The sequence below is a fragment of the Canis aureus genome, chromosome 13 (assembly GCF_053574225.1).
Source record: "Canis aureus isolate CA01 chromosome 13, VMU_Caureus_v.1.0, whole genome shotgun sequence".
Lineage (NCBI taxonomy): Eukaryota > Metazoa > Chordata > Mammalia > Carnivora > Canidae > Canis > Canis aureus.
In genome coordinates, this window is record NC_135623.1 from 23,366,569 (window position 1) to 23,388,357 (window position 21,789).

A 21,789-nucleotide genomic window follows, 5' to 3' on the forward strand; every position below is an offset into this window, starting at 1 on the left:
AGGGTTATAGTTTATCCTTGGCTGAAGGTGGGTGAGAGTTCATCAGTTGCTCCCCTTCCCCATCACTCCTTGTCCACTTGGCCTGCAGAGGGTACTCACGTGTCGTGCTCCAGGATTAGCACCAGGCGATGCATGTGCAGCCAGCGCTGCCATGAGTTGGCATCCATGGACAGCACTGGCTTCCAGTAGGCTGCAAACTGGGCGTGGGATGAGTCGGACCCACTGTGCTGAAGGGAGAGCACCTGGGGACAGGAAGGACCGCCCTATAGGAGCATTCACAAAGAAACATGGCACAAGAGCCACACAGCAAACAGGACTATGGGGTCCAGGGCTCAGAGAGGGCAATGGTTTATGGCTAAAGGAACTCAGAGCTCAGCCTGGGAGAGAAGCAAAACACAGAGGCCTCTAGGATGAAGGTCAGATTGGGATGAGCCCAGAGACAGACTGTGTAGCCCTTTAGAGCTAAATTCAGACCAAGGATGCGGTTTGCCACATCTCCATCACTGACTGAAGAGGAAAGCAGTTGAATGATGGCAGGAACTCAGGGTGAGGCGGCTTCATGCCAGCATAAGCCCCCGCCTGGCAGCATCAGGCCGATGTCTGTGGCCAAGTGTGAAATTATTAGCACAAAGGAAGCTACGGTCTTTGCAAAATACACAGTCCACGGTAGTTGGTGCTGGTGGGAAATGGGTGAAGATGCCGGGGGAGGCCAGAATACACCATGTGGAGAAGGGGCTCACGGGCATCTAGATGTTCTCCAAGTCTTTACCTCAGACCCCCGCGGTCTGCTGAGGACAGCCTCTCTCTATAGATCTTTCTCTGCCAGGAACTTGGAAGGAGGGAGGAGAATGCTCTCAAGGCTAAAGCTTAGGATTCTGGTTTAAGTGCCTCAGACTTGAGAGGGAAAGAAAAAGAAGGTGGCTCTGGGCTCTAGAAGCTGTGCCAATCCAAGTCTGGGTGGACATGGCATTAATGGGATAATGAGCATCAGAGCCACTTACCGGGGTGGTGGAGCCAGGAGGGATATAGAAGAGTGGCACTCCACTCTTGGTGCTATCAGGAAGCGTGAAATGTTCTGGGACTGAAGAGAAGGACTGAAGGTGGGCTAGCATCTGGTCCGTCTGGTTAATGCTGCAGAATAAGGGCCGACCCTGAGCCACACCTGACTCCGGTGGGCACAGAGGAAGGGAGCCTCAGGAGGACGGGTGACCCTGGACACAAGCCTGGTGCTCAGGGGGACTCTCACCAGCTCCCAGTTCCACACCTCTGTCCCTCCACACAACAAACGGGGCATCATTCACTGAGTGGTGACCTCATTCACCTCTGCAGTGTGTTCCAGAACCGTCGGATAACGTGGGTACGATACAGTGAGCGAATGGGTTGCCTTAGTGCACAGGACACATCGTGCAGAATGTCATAGCCACCTTCCATTGTCACTTCCACCCTTGTTCCTCGAGGGCCCTCAGGCTCCAGGGGCCAGGGTGCCACAGCCACATATTCAATGCGCATGTTGTGTTTCCATAACAGCACGAGCTTTACCTCCAGCTGAGACCCTCCTATGGGGGAAGTGGGAGGCCAGTTGGGGGAAGAAGACGCAGGACTCCAGCCGGGGACCAAGTTCTACCCGAAACCCCCACCCACCTCCTGGAACTCTAGCTTAACTAAAGGTTCCAAGCATGGTTCCAGAGATTTCAGGCCTAGAGCCTGCCAACTGCCACAAATGGGAGTTTGCAGGAGTGATGCGAGAACAGAGCCAAATTCAGGACACCACACCACCCTCATTTGACTCACCTCTGGCAAAGGAGAGGGAACCGGGAAGCTAAATCCTAAGAGAACTAAGTCCTGAAGGCAGATCATAACCCACTTGTCTCCAATGACAAGCAGAATCTCCTGTGTGATCCCTAGGTGCCTGCTGCTCCATCTGGCAGGTCTGAGACTTGCGTGACACGGCAGGGCCTAGAGACCCTTTTACCTTTGGCCAGTGTGACCTCTCGGACACTGTATCCCTCCCGAAGCCGTACGGACACAGTGCTGACCAAGTCAGCGGGCACCTCCTTCTCAGTGTGCTTTTTCCGGCGCAGAGCCAGGGCAGGGTTGCTGCTTGCGGACACCAGGTGCTCATTAAACAGGCGGTGCTGGGAGCCTAGAAGACCAGCAGGGTGGGAGAGGGGTGGGTGGCTATCAGAGAGCTACAGGGAGGGGCTATGTGGCCATCCCCGGGGAGAGAGCCGAGCCAGAACAGTTGGCCCCAGGCCTGTGCTCAGGTCCCCCAGGGCATTACCTCCGGGTCTGTGCTATGCACCCTTGCCCCCCGCCCCTTGCCCCAGTCTGCCCCTCACCGCAGTAATACTCAGGGTTCAGGGCTTCCCCACTGCGCAGAAAGGAGTAGAGGAGAAATGCCCGGTGATAGACAGTCAGACCCGGGCTGCCTGGTTCCGGCTCAGGACACGTGGACAGATAAGAGCCAAATGTGGCCATTGCGATGAACTTCATCAATTCCACGTTGGGCACGTGGCCAAAACTGCAGTCATAAGAGTAAACTCCTCCCACCTAGAGAAAATGAACAATTAGAGGCCTAGCTCCAAAAGAGGCAGCCAAGAAGGAAGTACAAAAAGAGTGGAAGAGACTAGGCTGGTGGCTGCTCCCACCCCCGGAGACCACAGAGCTGGGAGTGGGTCAATGTTCTCCCGGGACAGACTGCTGCTCTGCAGCTGTCCTTTCCTGGGCCCCTGTCTGAAGCCCATGCCATGTCGCTACACCCTTCTTTAGAACATCAAACGCTAGACTGCATCACTCACTAAAGATTTTGAGAACTGCTTTTTGTTACTATTGGAGAGACTTCAATGTCTCTAACAAAGTGCTTCTCAAACCTTAGGATATATATAAAACACCTGGAGATTTTGTTAAGATGCATTATGTGTGGGGTGGGCCCAAGATTTTCCATTTCTAACAAGCTCCCTGGTGATGCCAATGCTGCTGGTCCATGGACCATAATTTGAATACTAGGCCCATAGATCAGTTTGCCAAAGGTTATGTGGCAAACTACACACAACCTTTGGGCCAAATCTAGCACATAATGTTTTTGTAAATAAAGTTTTATTGGAACACAGCCATGCCCATTCATCTTGTCTGTGAGTGCTCTGACGCTACAAGAGCAGAGCTGAATAGTTGTGCCAACTGTATATAGGCCAACAAAGCTTAAAATATTTACTAGCTGGTCCTTCACAGAAAAACTTGAGTTGTTTCAATTCCTTGATCTCTCAGTTCCTGAACCCTCATCTCCAGGAACTCTCTGTATTCCACTGCCGCCTGTTGCCTACATGCTGGCCCTTGGCTTCGTTTGGAACCACTTCATTTTTGCAATTTCAATTGCCACATCCTACTGATTACACGCCATTGTATCCCTCTGGATTCTTTCCATTCTCCTTCTCCTGCTGCTCTTTGACCTCATTAAGACTGCAAGCCCTTGAACCTCTGCTCTCTAAGTCTATCCCTGGCCCTCTTGACCTCACTCTGCTTCGACCTCCAAACCCCAACAAGGATCACCACTTCTCTACTGGATCCCAAATGGAGAGAGGTACACATGTGACACCCAACCCAGCAAGTCCTTTGGGGCTGTCCTCAACACTTCTCCCCCACTCTGGCTGCCCCTCCTCATAGTACTCACCCTCACCTTTTCCTTCAGAGAGGGACCCGAGGCCCCTAAACGAATTTATCCCTATCATCACTTTATCCTTCTCCTTTCAAAGGAAGAAGTGCTACTCTCTAGCAAAGAGTAGCAGAGTTCCTTGATCTACTTCTTTGAGCCAGTGTTCTCTCGTCCACGGAAACACTTTACTCCATCAGGCTTCCTTTTTCTTTCCCTATTTTCAAACTCCGCTTCCTCATGGATCCTTAGAAACATGCTTAAAGTCTCTAGCTTGGAAAACAAACCGGCAGAACAAAGCACCTGCCTCTTCCACCCTGCACTTCCCTCTGGCTTCCCTTCTCTCCTGCTCCCCACTCAATTGAAACAAGCCCAGTCCTCATGTCCACTTGTCTCTGCTTCCTTCTCTTCCATCCACTCTTCCACCCTCTGCAATCCTCTCCCTTGCCATCTCTTTGCTGAAATGGCCTAGAAAAGATCCTCATGACCCCTTAATCATCAAATTCAAAGGGTATGTCTCATTCTTCATTTTACCTGATCTCTCTGCTGCATCTCACAGTTAACCGCTCCTTTCTTCCCCAAACTTGGGACTTCCCTGCTATCAGAATCCTCTGGTTCTTGTCTGATTATTTCCCTTCATTCTTTGCTGGGCCCGCTTCTTACGAAAGACCTTTAAACACTGGTATTCCCCAAGGCTCTTCAGGGGCCCTCCTCTCTGCCCAATTACCATCTGTAGGCTGACAAATCCTAACTCTCTCAACTCGTGCTGTCTCCTGAGTATCAGATCTGCATATCCAACTGCTAGCTGCTATGAATAGCAGCTGCCTATGACATAATTATGCACTCTGCTGAGCACTTTAAATGCATTGTCTCACCCAACGAGGTAGGCACTGTTATAATCTTCATTTACAAATGAATCTGACCAAGAATCAAACGATGTGCCCAGTGTCCCACAGCTCATAAGTGGAGCCAGGATTCGGGCCAAGCATGCCTAACTCCAAAGGTGATGCTTTCAACTGCTATCCTGTTGACCCACAGACACCTCAAATGCAACATGCACAAACCTGGGCTCATCATCTTGTCCTCACTCTACCTCAGCTGCTTCTTTTCCTATTTGCTCTGCCAGTCAGCTATCCAGTTACCACTGAGGTCACAAACTTGGAGACACCCTCGACCTCTCTTGCTCACCCCTCATAGTCTGCTAATCATAAGTCATGTTGACCCTACCTCTCCATTTTCTCAATTCTATCCCCTGGTCTCTTAACCATTATTCCCAGCCCTGTTCCTCTCTTACCTTGAGCACTCCATTTAATAATCCCCCTGCCTCTACTCCTGCCTTCATGCAGCAGCAAGAGTGACCTTTATAAAACATAAATGCAACTAGTGACTTTCCTTGTGCTTACCTGCATCACCCACAGAATTATCCTGAAGTTCTTAACATATCAGAACCAGCTTTTCATGTTCTGGCCAATGCCTACCCTCCAGCCTTGTTTCCCAGAGTGCTTTGCTTCCTACCCTTCCTATTCCATCAATCCAAATTGGCTGCATTATCCTATTCCTTCCTTTGCTCAAGCTAGTTTGAGTTGGGTTTTCCAATCTTTGCAATCAAAACAGTGATAACTAACCTAATGCAGGAGATGAGGCTGGAAATGACCATGAGATTTCAAATTCAGCACTCTTATTATTACAACATGCTGTCTCCCCATACCCTAAGGATGAAGATGAGAGTCCTCTCCCACCACTGTTGCGTACCCTGTTCTAGACAACTATTCCCCCCAATAACACACATGTAACTATGTTATTGGCTTTCTGTAGGAAATCATCACCTGTAAGAAAGTAACCAGTCCCCGCCCCCCCAAAAAGAAAGTAACCAGCCATGTCCAACTTTGTGATATATCATACTTCCCTCTCCTCCTTCCTAGAAAGTCCTCACCTGCACAAAGGAACAAGCCACGGTGCCACTGCGAAGCTGGTTCAGCAACGTCTCACAGACGGCAACATCAGGGACACTGGTCACCCCATCTGTGATCACAATGATACCTGGAGCAGGAAACATCGGACAGACCTGGGGACACTGACCAGATCAAAGTCACAGGGGGGCATTCAACTGATGGGGCCCATAAGGCCTTAGTGCCCACCAACCAATATGTTTTATATCCGCAAACACCCTTTCTTCTTCCCGTCCATCCTGCTTTTCCCTCCTGAGTGCTGGATCCCGGTGTCCTTTTTTTTTTTTTTTCATTCTTGATTGTGTTGCTAATTTGACTCCGCTTTCAGCTCTGTAAGTGTTCATTCTAGTTAGTGGCCAATCAATTGTAGGTAGAAGGGGGTGGATCGCATGTAAAGCTATCCCCTCCAAGTGAAGCATTTGTATTTATTTTTTATTTTTTTTTTAAGTTTTATTTATTTATGATAGTCACACAGAGAGAAAGAGAGAGAGAGAGAGAGAGAGGCAGAGACACAGGCAGAGGGAGAAGCAGGCTCCATGCACCGGGAGCCCGACATGGGATTCGATCCCGAGTCTCCAGGATCGCGCCCTGGGCCAAAGGCAGGCGCTAAACCGCTGCGCCACCCCGGGATCCCTGGATCCCGGTGTCCTAAGTGATGTCCTTAGAGCTCTACTCCTTCCCACTAGGGTCCCAGATGGCTGTCAGAGCTGAGGGTACTTGAGAGACACACTTGTGCACATTGACCTTCCTCAAACAAGGAGACAGATCAGATCCTCTTCCCTGGGACCCACTGGTACCCGGGAACCTCAATCTGTACTGATAATGCCCCCTTCCTACACCCTCCTATTTCCCCAACCTCACCACCATTCCTTATACTGACCTGCGCTAGAGTTTGAAGGGAGCAACTGCAGTGCCAAGATGCCCTGACGAATCATACTGACCAGCCCCAAGTCAGCTGTCACCATGGAGACTCCCACCTTCCGGCCCGGGGGCTCCCCTGAGTCTGGGGACTGGTCCTCTGCCTGGCCCAAATCACAGAGGAGACCGAATTCAACAGATGGTACGACTGTCCCTTCCACAGCAACGCTGGAATCTATAGCCCCGCACTGCCTGGGCCAACAGGCCTACCCTGTGAAGACCCCAATGCCCTGCTGTGCAGCCGAGTCCTGACTATGCTTGCTCGCCCAGGTGTGCTCAGATGCTGACCCGTAGATGGACAGGCAGCCTGGCAACGCATGGTGCACCAGATTACAGGGGAGCAGGCTTCCTCACCTTTTGTCAATAAGACCCCTTTCCTGTAGTTTCCCATTGCTATTAGAAAATATTTTATACATCAATCAAATTAAGTCTTCAGACATGTAGGACTTCAGATATGTGGGCTACTTCTAGGATACCCAAAGGAATGAGCAAGTGCATTCAACTGAGTCCAAGCAGCTTTATCCCTGACTGTACAAAGTCCTAGAGAACAAAGCCACCCACAATCACCTTCTCAGATCCAGTGAAGGACATCTAGGACTGAAATCACACAGGCAAACAGCTTTCACATTTTCTCCTGGCAAGAGTGCATGTCTTGGGGAATGTAGCTGACCCTTTCCCTCCTCTAGCAGGGAAGGAACCTGTTGTGTGCACTCACCAGCAATTCTATCCTTGGCTCACTCTGGCTCTTAGACCCTTTTTCTGCCCTCTCTTCCCTCCATATTGGGGCTTATCCCTCTTCTCTCCCTTCTGTCTCTTAATAGTTTCTTTAAATGGCCTCCACCTGCTTTCTCTCCCACATACCTGACTCTGGGGGTCATACTGCTGCTGCAGCATGGTGGCCACCTTATCCTCAAACAGACAGAGCTGTTCGTATACCTGCTGCAGGAATGCCTCTCGCTGAGAAGGGTCCAAAAGGCAGCCCTGCACCAGCACCTGAAAAGCACAACGGAAAGACCAAGATATGAAGGTTGGGGGGACACTGGCAAGCCCCCATCTGGCCTCCCTATTTATTCTCCACAGCTCCCTCTATGCGATCCTGACTTCTCACCCAGGATCTAAAGTTGGCTAAATTCACAGCCAGCTCCTCTCTTATCAGATCATCTCCTCCATCAGGGTATCAGGCTATTAATGACCTTAAACTGGGTTCACAACCTCCCTCTGCTTACAGTCCTGCACACTGGGTTTCCCCAAGCTCCCGCATGGGGGTGCCATAAGATTTTCCATCTCAGGTCACCAGACTGCCCCACCTCAGCCTGGCAAAGCCTTTCTCATTCTGACTCATACTCTTATTCTTGTTGATTTCTAAACACTGCACAGGTAGGTTTTCTCTTAGGTTCAAAATCATCTTCCCAGTTGAGCGTTCCTTTCTTCCTTTTAACCTCAGCAGGTAACTCCTACTTGTCTCTCTCTTTTTTAAAAAAAGATTTTATTTATTTATTTATTCATGAGAGAGAGAGAGAGAGAGAGAGAGAGAGGCAGAGACACAGGCAGAGGGAGAAGCAGGCTCCATGCAGGGAGCCCGATGTGAGACTCGATCCTGGGTCTCCAGGATCACACCCTGGGCTGAAGATGGTGTTAAACCACTGAGCCACCAGGGCTGCCCCTTACTTGTCTCTTCACAGAGAAAGGAAACCAGTCAACAGGAACTCCTGGCTTACTTTCACCCCAATGGTGTACTACTCTCCAACCCATAGAAAATACCTACAATGTTTGCTCCGTGTTTACATTATCTGGGTTTTTGGTTTTCTTTCAAGGCTCTGAAGAAAAGATTCCTTGCTTTTTCTTCCCCCCAAAGCTAATCTCTCCAACTCATCTTGGATCTCTTGTCTAATACCTTCATTCTCTCTCCATGGGATTCCTTTCCTCCTCCTTTCAACATAAATAAGTACGCCCATCCTAGAAGTTTCACACAGGCCTGGTGGCCCCTGTGATCTCTTCTCTCTCTCAGACTCCTACCACCTTCTCATATGCCTGCTGTTCCCCTGCCCCTGCCCTCCCGGGCAATAACTACATCTTCACTCCCTACTTGGGACTGGGAAGGGGATGGTCCCAGCCAGAAGAGGGGAGAGGGGGACTCTAAGAAGAAAACCAGAATCAGAGCAATAGTAGGAACTGGGGCTCTAAAGTGGGAAAGCTGTTCACAGCTGTACCATTTATACGAGTAAAAAGTGGATCAACCCAAGAGCCCAACAGTGGAGTCTGGCTAAATATGTAATGATAAAATGCGATAAAATATTAAGCTGGGCAGCAATTAAAAATCATATTTTCAAAGAAAAATTACTGACAAGGAAAAATGCCCAGATTATACACTGAAAAAGCAGGATGTCAAACTACATGTCTGGAATTCGCCTGATGTTTCTCCTCTCTTTGGACGGTGGGGTGGTAGTGAAGAAGGATAAACAAGTACTCAAAGACAAGAAGGAAATTCCATAAAATGTTCATAGTACTGGTTCATTCTGGGTGAGTTTTGTTTTTCTTTGTATTTTATGTATTTTTCAAATTTCTTTGAACGGACATACGCTATACACGTGATCTAACTTTTTTTTTTTAACTTTTGTTTTGTTTTAAGGAAAAGCAGGATACATCTTGGGGAGCTTTAGAGATAGGGAAGAAGCTAGCCCAGGGCTGAGGCCCCTGGGGGTGAGGTAATCTGAGTAAGCCTGTTCCTTCTCCACAGGGGCTGCCCTGGTTCAGGGCCCACCTCTTCTCTGGGGCTGCATTCATCTTCTTGCCTGCTCTCCCCAACAGGATGCGCCCTCCAATCTATCTTTCCAAAGCACAAATCTGATCCTGTTACCATCCATTGAAAAACCTCCCATTAAAAAAAAAAAAAAAAAAAAAAAAAAAAAACCTCCCGTTTTTAATAGTTTTAATAATAGTGAACAGTTCTAATAGCTAACGTTTGCATGTTTTCTACATGGCAGGCACTGTTCTAAGTGATATATATGAACTCGATCACCATATGATATTGGTACTGTTAATACCCTTATTTTGGGGAAAAGACAAAGATGTACAGAGTGGTTAAGTAACTTTTACAAGGGGATGCAGCCAGCAAGCAAATACAGGGGTGTGTGAATCCACGACTAGCACTTGTCATCACCACACTAAACTCCTCTATAGAACAAAGGGTAAGTTCTTAGCCATGACATTTAAGGCCTCTCTTATTCTGCCTCCACTTATCTCTATTTTTTTATTTTTATTTTTTAAAAGATTTTTATTTATTTATTCATGAGAGACACAGAGAGAGAGAGAGAGAAGCAGAGAGGGAGCCCGATGTGGGACTTGATCCCGGGTCTCCAGGATCAGGCCCTGGGCTGAAGGCAGGCACTAAACTGCTGAGCCACCGGGGCTGCCCTCTCTTTTTTTATTAAAAAATTTTTTTTTCTTTTAGATTATTTAATCAGAAAACATTCCCAGAAAGTTCCAATCACAGTGATCATTATTGTTATCCTTACTACATACTAGCAAATTACTTTCCAAAAGGCTATACTGTTCGAATAATATAGAAGCATACCGTATAAGTGTAACCTTGCTTGGTTCTCTCTGCCTAATTTTTAAAAATCCTATTTTTAGGGTGCCTAGGTGGCTCAGTGGTTGAGTGTCTTGGCTCAGGTTGTGATCCCTGAGTCCTGGGATCGAGTCCCACATCAGGCTTCCTCTGCCTGTGTCTCTGCCTCTCTCTGTCTCTCATGAATAAACAAAGTCTTAAAAAAAAAAAGATCTTATTTCTAAGTAATCTTTACACCCAATGTGGAGCTCAAACTCACAGCCCCAAGATCGAGTCACATGTTCTGTCAACTAAGCCAGTCAGTTGCCCCTCCATTTATCTGTCTCCTCTTTACTACCAGTCCCCATCCCCACATTCAAACGTTACTTTGTCAAATAGAATTACATGTAGTTCACTAGGACACCTGTGATTGGGAAGCACAGTTCCAGAGCTCTGTGGCTTTGCTTTTGGGCCTCTCTGTCTGGAAAGTCCATTTCCCATCTGTCCGGAAAGTCCATCTTCTTTGAAGGGTTAACTTCAGTCCTTCCTTCAAGACTCACTTCAAATGCCTCTTTGTGCAAAAGTCTTTCCTGTTGCAGCCCCAGGCTTGGCTGGGTGCTCCCTCTTGGTGCTCCACGGCACCCGAGTCATTACTTATCAGTGTCCTTATCACATTCAACTGAAACTACCTCCTTCAATATCTGTCTCCCCCACTAAACTCTCAACTCCTCCCATGAGGACAGGGACAGTGTCTGATTCATCTGTGACTCTGGGACATAGCCCAGGCCTTGCACAGATCAGGTTTCAGAAAGCATCTGCCAAGATGAACCAAGTGTTGAGTGATTACCTACCACCCATGTCTTCCCTATCTTGGCTGTTAGTGCCTGCGAAGCCAGGCTTCTCTCTGGGGATGTAGCCTACAACCAACAGTCCTAACAGCTGTGCTAGGAGAGCACTTAAAACACAACAGAGGGCTGGGATCCAGACCTGCACCAATTGCCTTGTAGATTACAGACCTTCAGGTGTTGTTCCTCGCATCCCTTTCTCACAGCCTGTTTGACAGCTAAGGTGACAACATGGCCATTAAAGATTGTTTCCGGGTAAGCCCCTACCAATGAGTTGAGGGTGGTTAAAAGGTTAAAAGCAGATGAGGGGAAATTGGGCCACCGCTTATCTAAGCCCAAAACAGATATCCCAGTAACAGACTTGGCCATTGTCCAAAAGGAGTGTCTCGTGATAGCCTGCTTGGGTGGTGGATAAGCCCTGTAATTATCTGTATGGTCAGCATAACACTTGGCAGTTCACAAGGCCCTCAGAGAAAATGACCCTCCTCTGTCCTTGGAAGAAATTATATTTCTGGGTATTTGTTATATTTCAAAATCATAAAATTCTTCTAAAAGATCATCTCCCAGAGGTAGGGCCATGAGTCAGAATACAAGCAAACCTTCTAATCAAATTAGGAGAGTGGTGGTGGCATAAAACAGACATTCAGGGGCCGGAACCACAGACTTACAGGAATGAGAGAGGCATTTGTCCAATCAAGGCCAAATGACCTAAAGTTCATGAGAAGGCTCTTGAAGAACAGAGGAACAGATTCTTCTTGAGAGGAGAGAGACTCAGAGATGACTAGTAAATAGGTTCAAGAAGCCAGCAGAGCTAGGGACTCTGGGCATAGACCGCAGAGATGAGACAAGGGCTTGATCAATGGACTCTCAGAAATGAGGTCTGGGGGTATGGACTTCAGGAGAGGAAGCAATACCTGGTGGGCCTGCAGGCCAATGATTGAGGAGTAGGCCTGGATAGTTATGTAGATCTCAGGCTGGAAGTCGATGCACGATCCGGGCACGCGGAAGGGTCGAAGCAGCCCACCCAGGCAGCGGGAGAGGGCATGGAAAACTTCATCAAACAATATCTCTCCTGTGGAATCATCCTGAGGGCAATGCAGAGAAAGATCTCTCAAGTGTGACCAAAGCAGCCCTGAGCAGAGGGCAGGAAGGAGCAAGCAGCTTCCATGGTTCAGTGGAACTCTTATCTGAAGGTTGGTCACACCCCCACACACACATAATACAGTGCCACGGATGGAAGGGGACCTCTTTAAACACTCACCATGTACAAGCCTATTTCCTTCCTCCAATGGTAGGCTGGGATCACTTTCCACTTCTCTCATGCCTCTCCCTCTCTCCCTCTCCCTCTTCTCCCTCCTTCCCTCCCACTGTCTCCCCTCAATCCCTTACCACAATGCCAGTGGACGGGCTAAGGTCGAGTTCAATGACAAATCGATACTGCCAAGCCAGGAAGGTGACCCGGGTGGAAGGTACAAGGAGAAATGGCCGTGGGACCACTGGTTCATCTGGCTGCCACCCAGGGGGCAGGACACTGAGGACTTCCAACTCCTGCTCAGACTGGAGCTGACAATTAGGATAGAGACCAGAAAAGTGTCAGGGAAGAGTCACCCCTTTATTTCCAGGACCTGAACTTCTATATCCAATGGCAAACCACTGGCTCCAGCTCCCACAGCCCAACCATATATTCTTCCTGTATAGAAAATTAAACATTTCCCCTGTGAAACCATCTTGCTGGCAAAGTCACTTGCCCATTCTAGAATCAGACCCCCCCCCCCCCCCCAGGATAAATCTCCCCTCCCGTTTCTAGGACTCTCTTTAAAAAATCAGATCCTTCTGGGCCAGCCTAGCGTATCCTGTATGTTTCTGGGCCTCACCAGCATCTCCTGGGGTGTGGCCTGCACAGTTTGATGCAGGTGATTGAGGAACCAGGCCAGGCGGACATTTCGGGAGATTCGATAATCCTTTTTCATCAACAGGAACACCTGCCCAGCTTCTTCTACCTGGACACAAAGAGACATTAAAAAAAAAAAAAATGTAAAAATTCACTAAGTTCCTAGCATTCGTAGATCAACACGGAAATAACTTGTCTAAGGAGTTCATAATACCTAAGTGAGAGACAAGGCAGCAGAGGCAAAAAGTTAACTCTCACCTCAGTGCAAAGTGCTCCCAAGGACTTGATTCTCTGCTCCCATTCCCCTTATGCGGACTTCTATGTTGATGAAGTGACCTTTCACATTAGGTGTCTCTCCTATAAGCTACGAACTTGTTGAGGGCAGGAACTGTATCTTGTTCTAGTCTTGTGTCCCTATGCACGGCAAATTGCTTACAACAGAGCAGATAATCAATAATGCCAATGCTTCCTCCAAAGAAGCCTTGACAACAATGGCCACTAAAGGACTCTTTGCTGGGTGACTAGCAAGCCTGCTGAGTGCCTCCAGATTCAACTTCTGTGGATCACAACCCACTTTTCCCACCCTCCACACTTCATTGCGGTCAGCACTCTAGATCCTTCCCACCACTGCCTCACAGGCAGTTGACTCAACAGTGTCCTGACAAGCATCAGTTCCCTTATCCGCATCCTTGTCCTTCCTCCACTCACAAGCCTTGCCAAGTCTTGACTCAGGATGGATTTGACATTCTCTTTTATCCACACATATACCATGCCAGCTGCACTTTGACACAAAGAAATCTTGCCAGGAGTGCCACCTCCAGCAGGCCTTTAGCAATCCTTTTACTTCTCCCCGGTGAGCAACCTCTCCTATTCCCCTAGAAGTTTCCTGATCTCTCAACTCCTGGGATCCCAACAGATAAACTCACCTACTGTTTCATGCAGAAAACCTGGGTCCACTGGTCTGAACTCCCTCAATGTTTCTTCCTGAACAAGGTTATCTGAAATCCCTTTATTCCCTTACTCTAGCCTCCAGTGAAAAGATTACTCTCCTCCCATTTAGGCAAATTGCAAACTGCTCCTCCAGGGTCCCTGAAGGGTGAGGGGGAAATGCCAGGCTGCAAGCACTGGAGAGGGGTAGAAGAGAAATGAAGAGGCCAATGACCACCTATTAAGAAATGTAGTATTGAAAGTTTTCTCCCCTAAATGGGGGAAATGTGGAAGAGAAACTGAAAAAGCCCTGGAAAAGCACTAAGGAAGGGTGCCTGGGAGCAAAGAGGAGCATGGAGAACAGAGATGTGATGACTAAAGGTGAAGAAAGTCTTTCTTTTCCAAGACAGGAGGCACGTGGCAAAAGATGCAGAAACAGACCCTGGGATGTGGCACAGTGAAAGAAGAAGGCAAGAAGGTTAATGTTCTTTGAACATCTATAATATATCCAACAGTGCCCTGGACAGACTAAATACAAGAACTTCGGACTCAGATAGCCTGGCATGAATCCCAACTCAGCCTCTTAGTAGCCTGTGAGGTCAGGGAAAGCATTCTTAACCTTCCTAAGCCTCAGTGCTCTCATCTGTAAAATGGATATAATTCTTAAAAAAAAACTTTTTTTTAAAAGATTTTATTTAGGGACACCTGGGTGGCTCAGCAGTTGAGTGTCTGCCTTTGGCTCAGGGCATGATCCCAGGATCTGGGATCAAGTTCCACATTGGGCTCCCTGCATGGAGCCTGCTTCTCCCTCTGCCTATGTCTCTGCGGCTCTCTCTCTCTCTCATGAATAAATAAATAAATATTTTTTAAAAAATAAAGATTTTATTTATTGGAGAATGAGTGAGCACAAGGGGTGTGTGTGTGTCCTATAAATGGATATAATCCTAATCTTGATCTAGTGTTGTTAAGTAGGTAAAGTGAAATCAGGCATATGAAGTGTTCTGCACAATGCCTGACACTTATAAAGAATATTATAAAAATCAACTATTAGAGGTTATTACCAGGCACAATACAAGGCTCTTCACACAAGTACACTCATTCAGTCTGCACATAAAACACTGAACAGGGGATCCCTGGGTGGCGCAGCGGTTTGGCGCCTGCCTTTGGCCCAGGGCGCGATCCTGGAGACCCAGGATCAAATCCCACGTCGGGCTCCCGGTGCATGGAGCCTGCTTCTCCCTCTGCCTGTGTCTCTGCCTCTCTCTCTCTCTCTCTCTCTCTGTGTGTGTGTGTGACTATCAAAAAAAAAAAAAAAAAAAAAAAAAACACTGAACAGAAAAATTCCGAGGTCCAAAATACTGAAAAAATTTAACATAATTAAAAAAAAAATTTAACATAATTAGTAGGTAGAGGATCAGAAGTCAAACCCAGGCCTCATAAGCCACAGAGCCCAATGACTGAGAGTGACAAATGGATAGAACTAGGGACTTAATTAAGAGCAGAAAAGAGGCACCTGGATGGCCCAGTGGTTGAGCATCTGCCTTCTGGCTCAGGTCGTGACCCCCAGGGTCCTAGGATTGAGTTCCACATTGGGGTCCCTGCAGGGAGCCTGCTTCTCCCTCTGCCTATGTCTGTCTCTCTGTGTGTGTCTCTCATGAATAAATAAATATAATCTTAAAAAAAAAAAAAAGATGAGCAGAAAAGATTTGGGGCACCTGGGTGGCTCAGTTGGTTGAACCTCTGCCTTGGGCTCAGGTCATGATCTTGGGATCCTGGGATTGAGACCTACATTGGGCTCTGGACTCAGTGGGGAGTCTGCTTCTTCCTCTCCCTCTGCTCTCTCCCCCGCCCACTCATTCTCTCTCAAACAAATCTAGAAAGAAAGAAAGAAAGAAAGAAAGAAAGAAAGAAAGAAAGAAAGAAAGAAAGAACATGACAGATCTCTAGGAGGCAGAAAGGATGCTCTGGCATCATCAGAAAGATAAGATACTTGAAACACTGATATGATATGATTCAGTATTATTTTGTGTTAGGTCTCTAAGATAACCTAAAATCACCCTACTCTCTATTATTACACTTCTTTCCCTACACTGGGCTCAGGTAGGTACTGGGCAGGATTTTGGATTTTATCCCGAGTTAGGACAAGCTACTGAACTTTTTTTTCAGCAGAGCAGTAACATTATATCTGTGTAAAAAAAAAAAAATTCCCTCTGGCTACCATGTGATTCAGAAAGATCCCCTAACAACCAGGGGAAATGACAGTGGCCTAGACCAGAGCTACTCAAAGCAGCCATTCTGGGAACTGTTTGAGACTGGTCCCCCATGAGACACCAGTTGTGCCAGAATGTAAAGCCAGCACTGACTTTCATTGAGAAAGTCTGGTTTTATACACACACACACACACACACACACACACACACACAGGTAAAGACAGTTGAACTAGACTTCAAGACAAGTGAGCTTAGCTACCATTTTAAGGAATCTTTAGAATAAGACAAAAACTGGTGATTAATTAGAAAGTAACAGAAAGGTGTCAGGATGGCTAAGATAGCACTGGAAACCAGTTAGTTGTGGAATGATTTCCGAGTTAGCTAGAAAAATCAGATATAGGTATTTACCATCACTTCTAACCACCATTCCCCCAAAAGGTCCCATCAGATTGCATATCCTTATCGCCAAGATGCTAAAAACAGAACAGGGATCTACTTTGCAAAGAAGGAAACTGCAGCAGTTACTTGCCCTCTTCCTGGCCCTTGGTCTCAGGGTGGGATGCTCTCATGAGCCAGTCAAGTTCTCCCTCAGGACAAGTGGTGTGGGTGTAAGATGGGTGCCCACTCTTATCTAATTGCTGATGCTGGGCCCCTGCCAAGGTTTTTTATTTGTTTGTTTGTTTGAGAATTTATTTATGAGAGAGAGAGAGAGAGAGAGAGAGAGAGAAAGAGGAGGGAGGAGCAAAGGGAGGAGAAGCAGCCTTCCCACTGAGCAGGGAGCCAGACACGGGGCTAGAACCCAGGACCCTGGGATCATGACCTGAAGGCAGACATTTAATGGTCTGGGCCACTCAAGCACCCCTGGGGCTTGGAATATTTTTTTTTCTTTGTTTCTTTTTTTTTTTTTTATGATAGTCACACACAGAGAGAGAGAGAGAGAGAGAGGCAGAGACATAGGCAGAGGGAGAAGCAGGCTCCATGCACCGGGAATGGGGCTTGGAATATTATGAGAATAAGAAGGATACTTGAATTCAGCATCCTGTTCATCATTCTATTCTTTGAGCCTAAGCAGTACCCAGGACATCAGATGCTCTATATGATTTTGCTGAATAAGTGAATTCACCATATTGTTCTAAGCAAAGCAAAGTGATGTTTAAAACTAATAATCAGGGGATGCCTGGGTGGCCCAGTTGGTTAAGCATCCAACCGGGTTGATCTCAACTCAGGTCTTGATCTCAGGGTCATGAGTTCTAGTCCCACACTGGGCTCCACACTGGGCGTGGAGCCTACTTAAAAAAAAAAATTAAAACTAATAATCAGTACAACTCTTCTCAAGGTGAGATAACCTTTTTTTTTTTTTTTTTTTTTTTTATGATAGTCACAGAGAGAGAGAGAGGCAGAGACATAGGCAGAGGGAGAAGGAGGCTCCATGCACTGGGAGCCCAACGTGGGATTCAAACCCGGGTCTCCAGGATCGTGCCCTGGGCCAAAGGCAGGCGCCAAACCGCTGCGCCACCCAGGGATCCCAGGTGAGATCATCTTAACACTAATCTCGGTTACTATTTTCCTCTTTGGTACCTAGTAAAGACTTTGTTTTCCAAATGCCAGCCTGTTTCAGCTATGCAAGGAAACAACAAAGGGAGTTTGGGCCCAAACTGAGCCAGGTTAAATCAGCACCGTGGGAACAACTGGGAACACTTGGGTCACTCCATCTTCTAGGACTAAAATCTTGGCAATTCTGGGTTTAATGAATGAATCTTTCTATGATCCCCTAAACTAAATCAGGTACCTCATGTCAAGCATTCATAAAACAATCTACAATTCTTCTTCATAGCCCCTACTACAGTTTATAATGAAGAATTTCTGTATTTCGTAATGTTTGTTTCACCTACAAGTCTAGAAGCTCCAGGGAGGTAGAAGCTGTGTCTATATATTGTTCTTTGCTGTATCCTTGGCAACTAGCACAGTGCCAAGACACACTAGGTATTCAAATATTTGTTGAATGAAATGTATAAATAAGGGAAATTGCTCTCATAAGCTTAATTTATTCTCTTCTCTGTTTCAAGCTCTGTTCTGAATTTCTTACCAGTGATTCCAAATTTTTCATTTTTGTCAACATCTGCTCTTTGTTATTCAAGTGTTCCTTCCTCATGTACTTTACAGAAAAAACTAGCCTATTTTATTGTGTGGATTTTTCCTTTGCTTCCGTATAAGTTTTTACCAGATTTTCACTAATATGTGCTTTTCTAATATTCTTTTTCTACTATTCTTGGAATCTGGGGAGGGAATGCTGGTGTGGGTTCAACAGATTTGTTTTGAAAGACAGTGTGTTTCTATAGTGGAGCCGCTGGGCTTGAGCTTTAGTTTCCTCCTCTATAAATATAATCACCTTCTCCAACAGCATATTAGTGTAAAAAGTAATAACAAGTACTTCAACCATCAGGTTCTCCTTTAAGTCTGGAAGGAGTCCGGACAGCCATTCACCAGTTTTGCTCTTCCCCAGTTATCTGCGCCAAAATATGTTCTTGATATAATCTTCACCCAACCTTGAGATCTGTTCTCTTGAAAACATCTAACCCACTTTTGGTTTTACTTCCTCAGGCCCCACAGGGAAAGCCTGACCCTCTGCCAAAGGAGAATCTAGCAAACATCTGAGGGGAGTCTGGAGTCTACTTCTCCATTGTAAACATCTCCCAAGCTGTTGGGAGCTTTTTTTAAAAAATTTTTAAAAAAAATTTTTTTTTAAAAATATCTTATTTATTTATTCATGAGACAGAGAGAGAGGCAGAGACACAGGCAGAGGAAGAAGCAGGCTCCATGCAGGGAGCCCGATGTGGGACTTGATCTTGGGACTCCAGGATTATATCCTGGGCCAAAGGCAGGCGCTCAACAGCAGAGCCACCCAGGCGTCCAATCCCAAATTCTTTAGGTATATCTCAAATGGCATGGTTTTTAGTTTCCTCATTATTTTATATCTTAGATCATATGCCTATGAGCTTTGGTTGGTCTCTTTTTCAACTTAAAATGTGGGGGCCAGAATGGAATACAATATCCAGGTGCAGTCACAGATTCAGTCTCCTAAGTTCTATTTGGAAGATTGACTGTACTGTTGGTGCAGGGAAACTTCATGACTTTTTCACTTATGCTGTTAAGACACATCCTCCATTCTGTCCTCATGCAGCTGGCTTTTTGGGACACATACAATTATTCAATTAGTCTTGTTACATTGGATAAATTCAGTCTGTTTTTCTATTGTGAAGCTCGGAGTGCTGTTTTGCCTTCTAGCAAATCTCTTTCCAGCTTAATTTCCCTGCTAATTCGATCAGGATGCCATCAATTCCTCATCGCAGTCCAAAGAGGACAGAGACAAGGAGAGTATGTACTCATTCATTGGTCGACAAATTTATGGAGAGCCAGCTACATGATAGCACTGGGCTGGATCCTAAGGATACCTTGGAAAGCAAAAACTGGCATTCTCTGCTCTCAAAAAATTTACCCCATAATGGAGAAAAAATTTAATCAAATAATTTCTCTAATTACTATATTATTACAAACTGAGTAAGTGCACCAAAGGAGAATGCAGTTCTGTGGCAGCATATAATAAAGTAACCTAACCTAGACTAGGGTCTCGGGAGAAAGTGGCCCTGAAGGTTGAGCAGGGTTTGCTAGGTAAGGAGGGAAAGGGGGGACAAACCAGGTGGGACACAGATGGGTGCTGTGCTATTAGACAACATTTAGATTAGTGGTTATTAGGCCGCCTATTTCCACTACAGTACTCTTCCATTTCTCCACCTTGTCTTGAAAGTTGTTTTGAATGATGGAATGACTGTCCAAGGCCAAGCTGAAACCCACCTAGTTCATCAACCAGTTCTTACAGAATCCATCCTCTTAAAACCAGGGACATCTCCTCAATTTGAGCTTTCTTGCAACATTCTGCCTCATCCATGACCTCTTCAAAGTCAACAGCTAGGTGTTCAAATCATCTCGAAGATGCAAGATGTAATTGATCAGATCCAGAAAACTTAATAATTAATTTAAGCAGATAGAAGAGTAGTTTTTGAGGTGTGACCCAAGGACCAGGTGCATCAGAATGGCCTCAGGTGCTTATTAAAATGCAGATTCCTGGGCACCACCCAAACCAACTGAATTTGAATTGATAGGACTCCAGAACCGAAATTTAACAGGGGGATTCCTCTACTTTAACATCTGACAATCCCTGAATTAGCGGTGTTCTCCCTGCATCCAGACTCCCATGGAGCTTTGATTCCCTGATATTTAATACCCGAGTCCGAAGCGCATTCCTCTTGGAGTAGTCTGGCAGAGAAAGCGTGGTTCTGGAGTCAGAGATTTCAATTCAAATCTGGTTCTACTACTATCTGTGTGAGCTCGGACAAGTTACTTAATTTTTCTAGGCCTCAGTTTCTTCATTGATAACATGTAGGTAAGAATATCTACTTCATAAAGATGTTGTTGCAATTCAATAAGAATCTGAATAATGGTAGAAGCAGCCTATCATTCTTTGGAACATTTATTGAGACCTACATACCATGTATGTATAACAAGATGAATAATAATTAGGCACTGTGCTGCATACCATGTATATCAGCATGAAGAAAACATCGCCCTTCTCAATTTATTGGGTTTTGTTTGCTCTTTGCACCTGTCCCTTTGCGGTTAAAGTATCATCTTTGAAACCTTTTCTAACCCTCATGCTGTTTTCTGTTCATAGAATCCCATGAAACAATTTAGACAATTTTCCCCCTTGAATTGTCTGAAGACTCCTTACTACTGTGCTTATGCCAAAGTCCTGAACCTCTAGCGTGGGCTCAACCTGAATCTGCTCATCTCTCCCCAATCTCCCACTGCATCAGCACACCTGGGATCTTTTAAACACTGGTTCTGTTGCCACTTGCTAGTACAAGGCCTTGCTGAAGTTACTTAAACTCTCTGTGCCTTTGTTTCCTCATCTGTGACATTGGGAAAATAACAGTGCCTATTTCATGGAGGTTTTACAAGGATTAGGCAATACTCGGTAAACACTCCAGAAGTGTTAGCTATTCCCACTGCCACACTGGCCACTGCTTCCTCTGTCCTCTGAAGGCTCTAAGCTCCTTCTCTCTCAGGATTTTCACAATCGCCTCTGCCTCTGCTCATGGCCAACCTCTACTCAGTTTTCAGGCTGAAATGTCATTTCTCTGAGAAGGCATTCTCAACCCAGCCCTCCCTTCTCACACTTCCTAACAGAGTCAGTTAAGAATCCCTTTCAAACATTAATTCAGTCTGTAGTTTTCCTTTGCAGCCCTCATTATAATTCAGTGTTTGTTTACTCCATTAAAATAGGGGACATGTCTGTCTTACACTGCTCCACATCCACCCTGATACTTAGCATGATTCTGAGTCCATAGTAGCACTCATAAAATATTTTAGGTATTTGATGAATGAATGATTTCTGACTATGCCCAATTTTTTTTCTCTTGGGATTTTAACAACCTCTAAAAGTCAGTCACTTTTCTGACCAGGGGCAGAACTCTTCACACCCCTTACCTTCTGAGTTAAAATTTTCAGAAATTCAGATCAAGAACTTGACACATGCTTAGCTTTTGGCTGAATGAGACTCCAACTTTGTCTTGACTCCAAGTTACTACAGATCTGCACCGATCAATATGGAAGCTATTACCAAACGGGGCTACTGAGAACCTGGAATGTTGCTAGTTCAATAGTCCAAAATGAGAAGTGCTATTAAGTATAAAATACATGCTGGATTTTTAAAATCTAGTACAAAAAAGAATGATAAATATCTCATAATTTTAAATATCGCATGTTGAAACGGTAATATTTTGTAAATGTAGAGTTAAA

At 46.0% G+C, this 21,789-nt stretch overlaps 1 protein-coding gene across 6 annotated transcripts in view; it reads right to left on the minus strand.

Annotated features, from left to right (window-relative positions):
- The window catches only part of SZT2 (SZT2 subunit of KICSTOR complex), a 55,990-nt gene that overhangs the window by 32,331 nt on the left and 1,870 nt on the right, over positions 1-21,789 (minus strand). For all 6 annotated transcript variants that reach the window (XR_013350468.1, XR_013350469.1, XR_013350470.1 and 3 more), the window contains exons 2-12: positions 12,780-12,905; positions 12,295-12,468; positions 11,820-11,990; positions 7,375-7,506; positions 6,476-6,617; positions 5,580-5,686; positions 2,340-2,550; positions 1,973-2,143; positions 1,322-1,556; positions 1,002-1,131; positions 100-242 (exon numbers count right to left, since the gene is read on the minus strand). Coding sequence is in view for 3 of the 6 variants with exons in the window: in XM_077845367.1 (XP_077701493.1) it covers positions 100-242; positions 1,002-1,131; positions 1,322-1,556; positions 1,973-2,143; positions 2,340-2,550; positions 5,580-5,686; positions 6,476-6,617; positions 7,375-7,506; positions 11,820-11,990; positions 12,295-12,468; positions 12,780-12,905 (1,742 nt within the window). In the remaining 3 variants the exon portion in view is untranslated. The remainder of the gene's footprint in view (positions 1-99; positions 243-1,001; positions 1,132-1,321; positions 1,557-1,972; positions 2,144-2,339; positions 2,551-5,579; positions 5,687-6,475; positions 6,618-7,374; positions 7,507-11,819; positions 11,991-12,294; positions 12,469-12,779; positions 12,906-21,789) is intronic.